This window comes from Colias croceus, chromosome 30, assembly GCF_905220415.1.
Source record: "Colias croceus chromosome 30, ilColCroc2.1".
NCBI classification, from domain to species: Eukaryota; Metazoa; Arthropoda; class Insecta; order Lepidoptera; family Pieridae; genus Colias; species Colias croceus.
Genome location: NC_059566.1, coordinates 894,655 through 910,144, shown reverse-complemented (window position 1 = coordinate 910,144; position 15,490 = coordinate 894,655). Strand labels below are relative to the sequence as shown.

The window sequence follows — 15,490 nt, the reverse complement described above, 5'->3', positions numbered from 1 at the left end:
CTTTACATAAATTGGGTCAAAGTACGAATCCAGCTACGCCGTAGCAGCCTCTACGCTGCTACGCGGCGTAGTCGGTCAGTAGTACAGGGGAATATTTCGGATTCTTTTCAATTACATGCCCTAGCTTTTTACCTTGGTTTTACTTGTATTTGCAATAATATAATTTAATTTATAATCTATCTATCGCATTTTATCCACATTCGTGCAGCCGTTTTTGAGTGAATTCATAATTTGTTGCTTGTATTAAAAACTATTATAATACATGCTTTCCGGTTTAAAATATAAGTATGTTAGTGTTTAGGAAATTAGGGGATTACTAGGAATTAGGAAAAGAGTAGTATTTAGATTTCAAAAACAGCTGAACCAGGAGTAAATGATAATATATTATGTATGTAACCGAATCCTTTACACTCGTCTTGACACACTTTAAACGAACAGAATTCAAAATTTACACTTATTAAAGATCGGCGACAATACAATAATTTCATAAGTTTATCTTATTTTTGTGTTTTGGTTTTATAAAACTGTATTTATTCTTATTACTTACTAAAACTCAAACTCAAACATTTATATATTCAATTGGACTCCTTATAGAAGCACTTTTGAACCGTCATTACATATTTTTACCATTTACCTATTCGGAAAGCAGTATCTATTCTTTCATAGACATAGACATGGGCATATTCAATATAGTTTTGTTCACAAGTAAAAAGTATAAGTGGCACCCGTTTTAGGCTTAGTTCGAAGAACTAGAGAATGGAGAAGAACAGGCAAGAAACTCCATAGTTGCTTTTAAATCAAATCAGTATTACAACAACTACACATTATTTATTTTAAATTTTAATACTTAATATCTCCATCTCAATTGGATTTTCTCAAATTGGAAACAATGGCCATAGAATAATAACTAGTAGCTAGCTACCACGGGCTAAATTCAAACGTATTATTTGGAGCAAAAACAAAATATTCTGTAAGACGAGATAATATTATTATTTGAATCATGCTATCTTCCAGCGTTATCTAAAAGATAAGGAATATCTTAAAAATATTGATGTTAACATATTTCGTCTCCGAATGTTTTTACGACATTATAAGGTAGGCAAATAAACACAACATAAAAAATAGGATAGAAATATAAAAAATATGCTATGGAAGTATATATATATATCTACACATACTAATATTATAAAGCTGAAGAGTTGGTTTGTTAGTTTGAACGCCCTAATCTCGGGAACTACCGATTTGAAAAATTCTTTCGGTGTTAGATAGCCCATTTATCGAGGAAGCAGCCTATCTGTAAAATAAAATACAAATCGTGTCTCAACTTTCCTAACAGAACTAGCTGTGCTCCGCGGTTTCACCTGGATTGCTCCACTCCTGTTGGCCTTCAAGTCAAAGAAAAACCCACATAGTTCCCGTTCCCGTGAGATTTCCGGGATTGTGTCATTTTCCCGGGATAAAAAGAAACATATGTCCTTTCTCGGGTATCAAAATATCTCCATACCAAATTTAATTAAAATTGGTTCAGTAGTTTAGGCGTGATTGAGTAACAGACAGACAGACAAAGTTACTTTCGCATTTATAATATTATCTAGTATAGATAGCTTAAAAATTATCGATAGTTTTACATAGGTAAAATTATTCTGTAACACAATCTCAAGCTCTCGATAAATCGATACAGACGCATTTCCAGTGTTGAATGAAAAACAAACATAATATTATGGGATTGTTTGAAATGCCTCGAAGTGCATTGTATCCGTTGTTGTAAAAAACAATGTGTACTTGAAATTAAGAAAAGAGTATCTTTGATATTTACTGAAAAAAATGTTTTTAACCGACTTCAGAAAAAAGGAGGAGGTTATCAATTCGGCCGGTATGTTTTTTATTATGTATGTACACCGATTACTCCGAGGTTTCTGAACCGATTTACGTGATTCTTTTTTTGTTCGATGCGGGATGGTGTCGAATTGGTCCCATAAAAATTTTATTCGGATATGCCCAGTAGTTTTTATTTTATGAGCAAGCAATTTTTAAGTGCAAGTTTGAAGTCGGTTGTTTTTAACGCAGTTATGACTTGTTTTGTTTGTTGTGAATTAAGTCTGAAAATACTAGTCTTATATACCTACATCTACACTAACATTATAAAGAGGAAAACTTTGTTTGTTTTTTTTGTAATGAATGGGCTCATAAACTACTGGACCGATTTGAAAAATTCTTTCGGTGTTAGATAGCCCATTTATCGAGGAAGGTTATAGGCTATATATCATCACGCTAAGACCAACAGGAGCGGAGCCACGCCAGTGAAACCGCGCGGCACAGCTAGTGTAGGTATAAATTAATATACTTGAAACTGTGTAGCGAGGAATGTGTTTGTAAAAACCAATCAAATCGCTTCATTTAGTTTGAAGTTTGAAGCGTTTAGCGTTTGAAGTGATACTATTGGTAATTTACAAACTCATTCCTCACTACACATCCTCGCACATTATTGGTGGAAAAGCATTCTTATTGTGATACAGCTTAACTTCTTTCGAAAGAAATACATTTATTTAAAGCTATTTAATCATGTAAAAGTGAAATTTTAAAATAATTTATAAACAGCAGAAAATAAAGAAAATTTTTATACGGTAGAGTACGAACCGTATGGTAGTCTTTTTAAAAATGTTCACTAGTAACTACGTATATTAACTGACAGTATACGGCGTTGTTCATAACTGAAAATTGTTTTACGAGCAAAAAGCTACATTAATAAAAAAAAATAAAATAAATATTTCAGGACAATTTTCATTTCATTCGCTTGTGTTATGGAAACCAGATGGCTGATAAACATACATATTATATAACACAGCTCAACAAAAAAACAATTTTTTTTTGTTGCCCTGGATAGCTAGTCTAATATATAAAAATCAATGCCACTTTTCGTTGTAATTCCATAACTCGAGAACGGCTGAACCGATTTCGATAATTCTTTTTTTATTATATTCCTTGAAATACGAGGATGGTTCTTATGTAGACAAAACGTTAATATGTACCACGGGCGAAGCCGGGGCGGACCGCTAGTCTAATATATAAAAATCAATGCCACTTTTCGTTGTAATTCCATAACTCGAGAACGGCTGAACCGATTTCGATAATTCTTTTTTTATTATATTCCTTGAAGTACGAGGATGGTTCTTATGTAGAGAAAACGTTAATATGTACCACGGGCGAAGCCGGGGCGGACTGCTAGTTTTAAATAAATACATACATGGATAATTAACACCCAGACACAGAGCAAACATCTATGTTCATCACACAAACATTTTCCCCGGGTGGGAATCGAACCTACGACCTCTGGCTTGGAAGGCAGGGCCACTACCAACCAAGCCAACCGGTCAGTCAGGTCAAAAGCTATATTTATACCGAGTGAACCCAGTCTTGTTACTAGACTAAAATAACGCGATGGTTTAAATACACCTGCACCTATTTGGAATATAATTAATTACTGAAAAAAAAACATCGATTTCTAAAATTGTTTCATCGAAATTAAACGGCATTATTCCTGCCTAAGTAATGTTATTTTCCGGGCGGAACCGGAATAGTTTGTCCCGGGTATCTTCCACTTATTTAATTAGTATGGTTAACTTAAAAACTACTTATCCAATTCATAAAATTCTTTCTTTAGCAGAAAGCTGCAGTAAGTATTCCACGATGATACGTTAGTACGACCTAAGTCTTCCGGGCGGAGTCAGGGCTTGTAACTAGTCTAAAGTATAATTATAGTTTGTCTATTTATTTATAGTGACGCCGGGCTTCTAACTAGTCTAAAATTCTTTTACCTGCTATTCCACGTTTGTACCTAAGTAAGGTTATTTTCCGCGTGGAGTCTGGGCTTGTAACTAGTCAAGCAAAGATATAGTTTGTCCCGGGTATCTTTCATATCGCAACAATGAATGTGACGTAAGGCTATCGATCCGGTAAACTGGGTCAGCCGGTCGGCCGGGGGTAAGCGCTGATGCGCGCGGCCAGTAGCTGGATGGGTAGAGTTTTTCATAAGGTTTATGGTTTATTTATATTTGGGTATTGAAAATGTAATGAATAGTCCACAAAGAGGGATAATAATATAGAAGTAGAGCAGAAAAGGTTGTTTGTTTTTATTGATTGTGTTTTATGTAGATCGTGAAGTTAGGTGTGTATTAATTATTAAAATTTAAAAGTTATTTTATAAGAATTAAATTAAGAGCCTGTGTTATTTGTTATATTAGACATGTCATTTGTTAAATTCCTTAGCCTATAGTTTTTTTTTAATATAAACATTTAATGTACAATGTACATCGAAGTTAAAACTGTAGGTACATCAAACTTAGATCAATACTCGAACATTTAATTTACCTTTTTAATGAAATTCAATTTCTTTAATGATATGCATTAATTTTTAATGAATGAATCATAAATAAAATAATGTTTGAAAATCTAACATGTAATCTTAGCATGTAATAGACAAGATGTTCTTTGCACCATTGACATTAAAAATTAAACTTACCCTATTAAGTAAATAGGGGAAGATTAATTTTAATAAGCATATAAATACCTAACCTGCATGCATGATGTATCTTTAAATTATAAATAGATAACGAAAAATTGCACAGACAACTGAAAAATCTCAGAAAACCTTCCAGAAAACTAATCCAAAAACTCATTGACAGTTCCCGCCAAAACTGATATCTGTCAGGACAGGTAAAAAATAAGTAAAAAAATAAATGCATTATTATAAAACCTCTTTGCTACAAACGGAACACGTGTAACTAAGATGGCCGCAATCCGCCGCAACGCGTAACCTAGATTCTCTAGCGGCAATGCGACGCGATTGGCTGAACGGAGCCGCCATGTTTGACTTTAGAATTTTCGAATTTCGAATTTTTGAGTTTGAAAATGGAATGTGGGCTCGAGTTTTAAACTTTAAAGCAATATTGAGATACTTTAACGAATTGTGGGGAATTGATTTGAAATTATTTATATGTACATAAATAAATATACAGTCACAGTTTATATCAAGTATAATTTCATCTAGGTATTCCCGTTGTTTGTCTAATGTCTATTCCTTTTTATGTCTGATGATTCTTTTTTACGTATTACCTATTTTATTATTAAAATTCGCGTGGGATATAAATATTAAAACCAAAATATTTATAGCATGTTTATATCTTATCAATACTTATTGATAATTAGATCGTGTGAATTTCACAGATAATAAATGATGATGATTCAGTTAATATGTTTTTTATATGGACATTACTTTTTATTTAACAGGAGAATCTTACTAATATTATAAACTTTTATTTTAATTTCTATGTGTTTATTATTTTTACGCAAAAACCATTAAATTAATTTTGATGATACTCAAACACTTATTTATTCAATTAAACTTCTTCTAGAAGCACTTTCGAATCGTCATTACATATTTTTAACATTTACCACCGATTCGGAAAGCAGTATCTATGGAGAAGAACCGGCAAGAAACTACATAGTTGCTCTTTTAAAAAAGCTACTTATCATACTTGCTTTTGCCCGGAGATTCGCGTAAACATGCTTGTGTGCGTGAGCCATTACGAACGTTTGTATGAAGTTTGTACTTTTTTTACCTACTGGTTGTATATGTATACTGTGCCAGAAATCACATCAATAGCAAACAGAGGTTTAACATTTTAAAATAAGTTTGTATAGGTCATTAAATTGGCTGGGTTTTGATAAAGTCCAATGAACTCACGAAATAATTGGTCATACTCGTTATCAGTCGTTCTGATTTGTTGATAAACTTTTATTGTAATTGATAATACGACAATACCGTGATTTTTATGTATTTATGGCCTTTTGAAAGAAGATTATAGTTAACTAGCTTACAGCTCGCGGCTTCGCCCGCTTTGTCTAAAACCTAATAAATTATATACTAAAACCTTCCTCTTGAATAATTCTATTAAAAAAACGCATCAAAGTCCGTTGCGTAGATTTAAAGAATTAAGTCCTTATGTATGGACATAAAAAGCGACTTTGTTTTAAGTGTGATAAAGTAAGTTATACTACTTTATACTACCAATTTTTCAAATCGGGCAGTTCCTGAGATAAGCGCGTTCAAACAAACAAACAAAGTTTTTCTTTGATTTTGATGAAACTGAAATAAACTTCTAAGGAATGATTTTTTTCAACGCGGCAAAAATAGCACTGTCTTGCCTCCTATCCCAGACCTAAAAATCATATCATAATAATTACGAGTTGCGACGTTAGAAAGGCAAACAAACACGCAAACATAGATACTTTCGTATTCAGAATATTAAATACCTATCCTACGTTCTCGAGAAAAGGTTGTTGTTTTAGTAAGGTTAGAAATAAATTGCGCGGAAAATTCGAACGTTCATAACATTTTACGACTGTTTTATCTCCACGCATTTTTTAATTTGCGGGAAGAATGTTTATAATTTAATAAAATGATTTTTATAAATTCTCATTCCTCTTTAACACTCAATATTTATTAATAATAATAACTAGCTGTGCCCGGCGGTTTTACCCGTATTGCTCAGCTCCTGTTGGTCTTACTTGATAAATGGGCTATCTAACACCGAAATAATTTTTCAAATCGGACCAGTAGGTAGTTCCTGAGATTAGCACGTTCAAACAAACACACAATCTCTCGCGATTTATAATATAAGTACCTATAGAAAAGTCGTGTTTTCAACAAAAAAAATCTAAAATTTTGAAATAATGTGAAATGTATCCAGGTTCTATTACTGATAGTTTACAAAAATTTTCAACTGGCGTTCTTATCAATATTGTTTTGTTCAAGGCTGCGCCGCCATTACGTGACGTCACATGTCGTGTTTCAGACGTGCTCTGTCTCGCTCTGACGTATCGAGTGTGAAAGGGACAGCGTGTCGCGTTGAAGCGTGAAAATTGTATTATTTTAGTTGTTGAAGAGCAGTTATATTATGACTATTTTTAGGTTTTCAAAGTATTGTTTGTTGATTTTTTTTATTTATGTATGTATGTTATTGAATTATCAAGTTCAATAAATAAATTAAAAAGGACAAAATTGATTTTTGAGGAAAATAAACCTAGTAAACTAAACATTAATCAAAATTTGTAATTATCAACTTTAATGTTAGGTAGCTTAGGTCCTGAAACAAGTATTTGTGACAGCTGAATACCTTGTAGACGACTTATTTTAAACAATCTAATATAGAGATTATAGATTAAATCAAACCACAGGCAAATCGACACATCCGTTTGCGAGCTACGATGCATAATACTGTATACTAAAATTTCCTTCTTGCAGTTAAAAATAGGTAGGTACCGTAGGTACATGTTAACTTTACCTAATTCTATAAAAATGTTCTATACTTTTTGGTATTCATTTCCCATACTCTACATTCAATTAGAGTTGACTCTATTATTGAAATAAAGGCTAGGAATTTTCAATCGTGATTCCAAAGTAACTAAAATACTTATCCTATCCTACTAATATTATAAATGCGAAAGTTTGTGAGGATGTGTGTGTGTTTGTTACTCTATCACGCAAATACTACTGAACCGATTACAATGAAATTTAGAGGGGTACACATATAGAGGGTAAATTGGATTAACACATAGGATAGGTTTCATTCAACAAGGAAATCCAACGGGAACTATGCGAGTTTTTCTTTGAAAACGCGGGCGAAGCCGCAGGCGGAAAGTTAGTTTACCATAATTTTTACCCGATTTCTAAATAATTACAATTGTTTAAAAGCGTTTCTAAAATAGTTTAGTTTATTGAATAATGTTTTGCTTTCAGTGATTTTTTATCCGGTTATGCCAGGAAGAGGAAAATGCGTGGAGTAACCATCATAATAGAGTGCTTTTTTTTTGAAATCATAATAAATAAATAAATAAATAAAAATAATAAATAGATTTGAATTAATTTACTTTATAATACGCTTTAATAGGGATCTCCTGTATGTTTTGATTTGCCTAAATCATTTGGCTCCGTGTAACCATACCATTAATTGTGTGCCCTGTGTATCCGAACCATTGGCAATAATAATTTTAAAAACATCTCCAAATGATTGATGACTGATAAGATTGATAAGAAAATTGATAAATTGTTACGCGTGAAAGATAAGGTAAAACGTGGTGAAGTTTTTTAGTAATATTATAAAGAAGAATGATTTGCCATTTTTATTTATTTATAACTAACTTACCGCCCGCGGCTTCGCCCGCTTTGTCTAAAACCGAATAAATTATATACTAAAACCTTCCTCTTGAATGTCTCTAGCTATTAAAAAAAACGCATCTAATTCCGTTGCGTAGGTAGTTTTAAAGATTTACGCATACCTACAAAGGGACATAGGGACAGAGAAAGCGACTTTGTTTTATACTATGTAGGTACCTAGTGATAACCTTACTGCTAGTGATACAATTTTTTAAATGAATAGATACTACTGATTATTTTTAAAAGGATTTAATTCAGAAGTACTTCATACTTGAACCATTTTAAAAGCTGTTTTAACATTAAGAAGCTACAGTTTGACAGTTATTCAGTTTATATTTTGATACCGAAGTGATCTAGCCGAGGCAAGAGGATAGTTTTATATAAATCTACTAGCTGTGTCCCGCGGTTTTCACTCGCATGGTTCAGCTGGTCAGTTGGTCACAGCGTGATGATATATAGCCCATAGCCTTCCTCGATATTATGTATATTTATATGTGTTTGTTTTTTGGCCTTTGCAAAAATAAATTATTCTTTCTCTCTTCTTTCTAAAATTAACACGTAGTTACCAAAAAGTACTGTGTACAAATATTGATAAGCACACTACGATAACCTACTTATAAGATTATTATCTCTGTTTATATTGCCCTGTGGTGTAGTAAGAGCCATTAATATATAGGACCTAGGCTCGAGTAAGACCTAGAGTAAGACCTAGTTATTATACATAAAAAAATATTTTGCAATTCAGAAGTGAAGAAAATATTCATAGACAAGTAGTTTAAAATATAAACCCGTTCCCGTGGGATTTCCGGGATAAAACCTATCCTATATGTTAATCCGAGTTACCCTCTACGTGTGTGCTTAATTTCATTGTAATCGGCTCAGTAGTATTTGCGTGAAAGAGGAACAAACACACACACACATACATCCTCACAAACTTTCGCATTTATTCGTAGGACTTGATCGGTTTCACTTTTATTTTTTCGTATAAGTTAGGTACCCTGATAGATTAGAATCTCGCAGGAATTTACGAACGAGTTAGCTCATAACGTCGTGGTTTCAGTAAAAGAATATGAAATTCTAGTGAACCAAAAAATTATAACGCTCACGACTATAGGAAGACTACATATATAGGGTGCCCCACTGTTGGTATACTAAGCTCAAAGGAGGTTGTAGTTTTGCATACGCTGAATACGTAAAAAATACTTATAAAATTCCAGAGGCATTTTTTTTTCAAATAGACTTATATAATAATAGATTTATAATATTCTATCAGTTCAATTCACGGCGTAAACTGTCTGGAAATAAGTGATCATAATACGGCCCCAGAGCATAGTAGGTATATAGCCGAGAACTGGTCGAGGATCCTACGGCCTCCCTCTTGATTATTAGTTTAAAAGAGCAACTATGGAGTGTCTTGTCGGTTCAGATAGTTCTTTCCGAATCGGTGGTAAATAAGGTGGTAAATGTTAAAAATATGTTATGACGATTCAATAGTGCTTCTAGAAGAAGACTAATTGAATAAATAAATGTTTGAATTTGATTTTTCGATGGAGGAATTACAACTTCCTTCCTTCATAGTGGGTGATTGACTACGACATCTGGGTAGATATTTAAGGCGAAGAAATGCACAGATATCCATATTAAAATACATTACTTACTACGTAGTAAGTTAGACACACTTCGTACGTAACATATTGTATACCTACATAAATAGATTGTTGTTATCAAAAATGCCTGTATGAAACAGCACATGGCCCTTATCAACTAATCAAACAACGACAGGTCCGTTATCAATAGTTGTTAAAATTTTATAAGTTCATACGAGCTGGTTCGCTTTACGATTATGTGAAAGTTTGGGTAATATAGGTCTTTACTTAGAAAGAAACGAAAAGCTCTATTTTGTTGGTTAATATGTATTGTATAAAGTATAAACTAAGTTTTCGGGTGGAAGAGGTGTAAGTAATTTAAACGACTCTCTTTTTGGACACCTGTGTTTTAACTTTTAATGCTTACTTATCAACTTAGAAATATGTATCTTATGTAATACAGTGTGTTGCTACGCTATAACTATGTTATTTGTATCATTTTATATTTACATTTATATTTTGTCTATCTTGTTGTTGTTTGTTGAATGAAAGGCGACTGGCTTGAATACTATGTGATCATTCCATATCGGATCGTATCCTAATATGGACAGATGATTTTGCAGACACAAACTAAACATAATATTGCAATAGGCACAATATCGTATAAACAATAATTATTCCTTTCTGCTTGGAAAGAAGCGCTTATATGCGCATAAGCCGCTTTTTGTTTGTGCAGTAATGTTGTTTGATTATTTTTTTTATTGGTTGCCCCTGCGCTGAAAATATGTTTATAAGAATTCGGTATCGTTCATTTGTGCGGGAAATAGCTACTTTTATTTTATAATAGATGATATGATAGAAGTACCTATATGTTTTTATTTTGGCCTAATGCTTACATAAGCATATTCGTTTTGTGTAAATTAGGTAAATTAATAGCAAACACGAATTTACGTGTATCTTAAAAAATGCTATTTTTTATTGACAGGCGCCAAAGATTTATATTTGTTATTTCCAAGAAGCTTATATCTAATACGTTATTTCTATTGTAATTGAAATAGGAAATAAGATTGTTGATATAATGAAACAAAATAGTTCCGGTGTTTCTTATTAAGTTTAAAATTTGAATTCATGTACTTCTTTGAGCTTCTATGCTTAAACAACGTAAACAATCCGTTTTCAAAAATGGGACGCATTATAGAATAGTTTTGTAAATTCGCATTGCAGCTCTGACCCCTTGACCTTTTCGCGCATACAAACTCCAAACAATACTGAACTCTATTTTTTTAAGAACGAATTTTAATTTCGAACATCAGAGTTTTCTATAGCGCGCTGCATCCGAGTCTACACTCTATTACCAAACAGCTTGTTCCATTTCACATAACATAGTACGGAGGTGCGCCGTGCGATTAATTCTGAGCTTTATGCGCTGGCATTACGGCCCGTTTTACAGTATTTGCTGGTCATAGCGCAATGCTGTAGTGACGTCACACTGCGTAAGCGAAAATGGGTCAGTAGGTGGCTGGTTTACGATGACACCTGGATCATTGAGGGCTCGTACGGGACGAGGGGTCATGTAACTGGTCGATTATACGCAGGATCCGTGATGTTGGCATTACGTGTAGTTCCATACTGAGTTTATGAGGAAGTTGTTATTTGCATGTTGGCATTAATTTGTTTGAATAAAACCTCTATGTTGGGTTTAATCTACTTTCTATTGGATTAGTTTTTCATGATAATATCTGAATAAACAATATTTCTAAAATAATAAGTAGGTAATAATTTTATATAAAAATTTTAACCATGGAGTGATTAATGTTTTTAATAAAATACATTGTATATTATTTGGTTTATTAATTATCAATTAAGCAATTTCTTAGTTTCAAAATTATTTACTGTACAAACTAAAGCCTTCTTATAATTTTTTAAATGTACATACCTATTTAGTTAATTTTATTTGTTACAGGAAAGAGGAGGCCTAGACAATATGAGATCATTAGAACACTATTTAACGGATATTATGAGAGCTGACACATCTGAACACATGAAAGGTAAGATATAAAAGAAAATAAAACATATTAAATAAATTCAACAACAAAATAAATAGGAATGTCTAAATGTTCTGAACTCTATGAGTATACATGCATGCGGCTATTGTTGTGTGCAATTCACGAATTCGAATTTGGAATTGTGACGAAATGCATGGATATGTGCAATGAGTTTATAAGTTTTAGATAGGACGTTCAATTTCAATAGAATATATTGTATATTTATTAATGCCTATATGTATAAATTATAATATAAGGATTATGCCTTTTTATTTACTACGTAATCAATAAAATACGATAAACACATAAAAATAAAAAGAGTGTGATGATATTGAGAAATCTAAAATCTCGTTTTAGGCGCAGATAATTTTAGATTTGAATTTAAATTACATTAATTAAATAACGACCTATGATATAAATAAAAATTAAGCAACGAAGATCTAGATCTATAAACCTAATTTTGACACATATTTAGAATACCAATAAATTTAATTTAAATACATAATAAATAAATTATTTTAATTGATTCAAATGTATCCTTGAATAAAACCTAGACATTTGTTTGGAATGAGAATTTTAAAGGTTATTGGATCATAATATTTTAAATAAAACGGTACACGCATCGCAGGTTTTAAATTTTATTTATTTAATAAGAAATAAGAATACAGAAAAAACTTTCTATATGCGTAACAAAGAAAATGGAAACCGTATCTCTTCCATACTTCATTTGAACCGCGAGGGACTGGAACATGCGTAGCTGTGTTCCCCGACGAGTAGATACAATATGGAGGTCTTCAAGAAAAGAGTGAACAGGTTCTTTCTAGGGAAGCGCGCTCCATCTTAGGCCACATCTCAGCTTTCCATCCTATCGTACAAAAAAAATCTCTGTCAGCTGTAGTCTTTAAAGAACAAGAGCTTATTTCTAACAAAAATAGTCAAATATCGTATCGAGTTTATAATGTTCATACAGACAAACATATAAATTTATAATCTAGTCATCAAGGTTTGCCATAGGTAAACTTGTAGAATATAATGCAGAAATTATGTAAAATGCAATTTTAATAATATTTACATACTTATTATGTGACACACTTTTGCATGTCAACTGTTTAACGATACAAAATGGCGGACACATGCATGTCTGTGTGACTGGATGCGGCTCATAAAAATAAAATATTTGATATTTTATTTTACAGCATTTAAATATAAAATTTTGTAAGTAAAATTTTAACTTTCTATATGCGATAAAATTAATATGATTGTAAAATATTGTTTGTCGGTGTAATTACACTTGCATGCTGAATGAAATCGATTTGGATGAAAATTGAAATGACTGCTGCAGACTCTGGACAATAAATCAACGAAATAAGCTATGCTACTATTTTAAGAACATTAACACACTTATTGAAATTTCCCCTATAGGATTATATGTTGAGTGAGAAGAATTTAAGCTATTCTTAAATGATAAAACTATAATTACTTATAGGTTCGAGGACATCAATTTTTTTAGAAATAAACTAAAACAATTTTAACACACTTCACTAGGAAACATGCAAACATAATATGAACATAGTTAGTTAGTAGCACGAGGTATGAGATTATAAACATATAATAAATCTACAAAGTTTGTACGACGCATGAAAAATCAAACTCTAAAATGCAGGACGTTTTCGAGTGAGTCAAAATTTTAATTCTTTTATATTTATTTATATAAATAATGTATTATATTGTCACATCTAGTTTCTATTATCCGTGGAAATTACGTAAGTGTGTTTAGCACGTCCTTGTGTATGTTGTCGCTCCAAAACTGAAAATAGGTGATATTTCATAGAATTAGTGTAAAATTATATTGTTTTTGTTTGTTATATCGAAAAAAATTGATACTTAACGGTTTAAAAACACGTTTTGTTCATATTTTAAGTAGGTATGTATTATTGGAGATAAACTGACGGATCTGTAAGGTACCTACAGTATGTCGGTAGAAGTGCAAAGATTTGTGACGCATTATTTAGTTATTTTTTGTTGGTAAACTTATTTTCTAATAATTTGAAATACCTAGTCAACTTTCAATCATAATATAAAACATTATGAATCTAATTATTAGATATCGTGTATTTAGTATTTTCCTGAGTTTCCTTTCTAGAATATATAGGTATTTTACATTTACTTATTATTATGCATTTAGGGGTTTCAACGGATTTGAATCATTATTTATTTGGTAGGTAGATCCGTCACCGCTCTTTATTTTTCTATCTATCTAATGATGATGATGATGATGATCTTACCATAGATATTCACACTCAAACTCGAGCATACATTCATTTTAACTTTACTTCCGTCAGAAGCGCTTTCAATATTTACCAGGATAATTATAAATAATGATTTAATTATACATCTTGTTTTAATTATATTTCTGTATACAATTATTTTAAATTTTGTATAGACTTTAAGCGATAAAATAAAATCAAATACAAATTAGCAAGTGCAGAGCAAATAGGCAACCCACGATCCCATCTCAGCAATCGAATATTTTCTACAAGGATCAAAAATAATCTATTCTATAAATTCCCGCATAGTTCTCGTTCCCGTGGGATTTCCGGAATAAAACCTATCCTATGTGTTAATCCAAGTTACCCTCTACATGTGTGCTAAATTGCATTGTAATCGCTTCAGTAATATTTTCGTGAAATAGTAACAAACATACATACACATACATCCATCCTCACAAACTTTCGCATTTATAATATTACAAGGATTCCGCCCGCGGCTTCGCCCGCGCAGTCAAAGAAAAACCCGCATAGTTCCCGTTCCCCTGGGATTTCCGGGGTTGCGTCAATTTCCCGGTAAAAAGTAGCCTATGTCCTTTCTCGGGTATCAAAATATCTCTATACCAAATTTCATGAAAATTGGTTCAGTAGTTTAGGCGTGATTGAGTAACAGACAGACAGACAGAGTTACTTTCGCATTTATAATATTAGTTTGGATTATAGTAGGATAAGATTCAAATATTTATAATTAATGCTCTCTTGACTCTACATTTCTTGGTTCTAAAATAATTTTTATTAGCAACTAGCTTACCGCCCGCGGCTTCGCCCGCTTTGTCTAAAACCTAATAAATTATATACTAAAACCTTCCTCTTGAATCACTCTATCTATTAAAAAAAACCGCATCGAAATCCGTTGCGTAGTTTTAAAGATTTAAGCATAGGTACAACGGGACATAGGGACAGAGAAAGCGACTTTGTTTTATACTACCTATGTAGTGATAATATTAATATAATATAATATTATGTATTTTATTATTAGGTATTAATCAAATTGGAATAATGGTAGGTATTAGAAAAACAATATAATATAGATACTCAACCCTCTTTATTGTTAATAGAGTAAAGACACGTGTTTTATAAACACAAATGAAAAAGCTACGATACGGTAAGATTTCATTCATAAATGTTCTATTCATCAATGCGCAAAAATGTTGGTAGCTTTTCAGACACACAAAAATAACCTCATATACAAACATAACATTAATAAAACAAGCAGTTATTATTACACAAAAACAAAAGCTTTGGCTTTTGACATTTTCAGTTCGGCTGCAGCATAGCTAGTTAAAAATAACCATAGTGGCATAGACAAGATACCTC

At 32.0% G+C, this 15,490-nt stretch overlaps 1 protein-coding gene across 2 annotated transcripts in view; it reads left to right on the top strand.

Moving 5' to 3' along the window:
• LOC123704680 (translational regulator orb2) overlaps positions 1-15,490 on the top strand; it is a 47,054-nt gene that overhangs the window by 2,530 nt on the left and 29,034 nt on the right. For both annotated transcript variants that reach the window (XM_045653097.1, XM_045653096.1), the window contains exon 2: positions 11,765-11,849. In XM_045653097.1, coding sequence (XP_045509053.1) covers positions 11,765-11,849 — 85 coding nt within the window. The remainder of the gene's footprint in view (positions 1-11,764; positions 11,850-15,490) is intronic.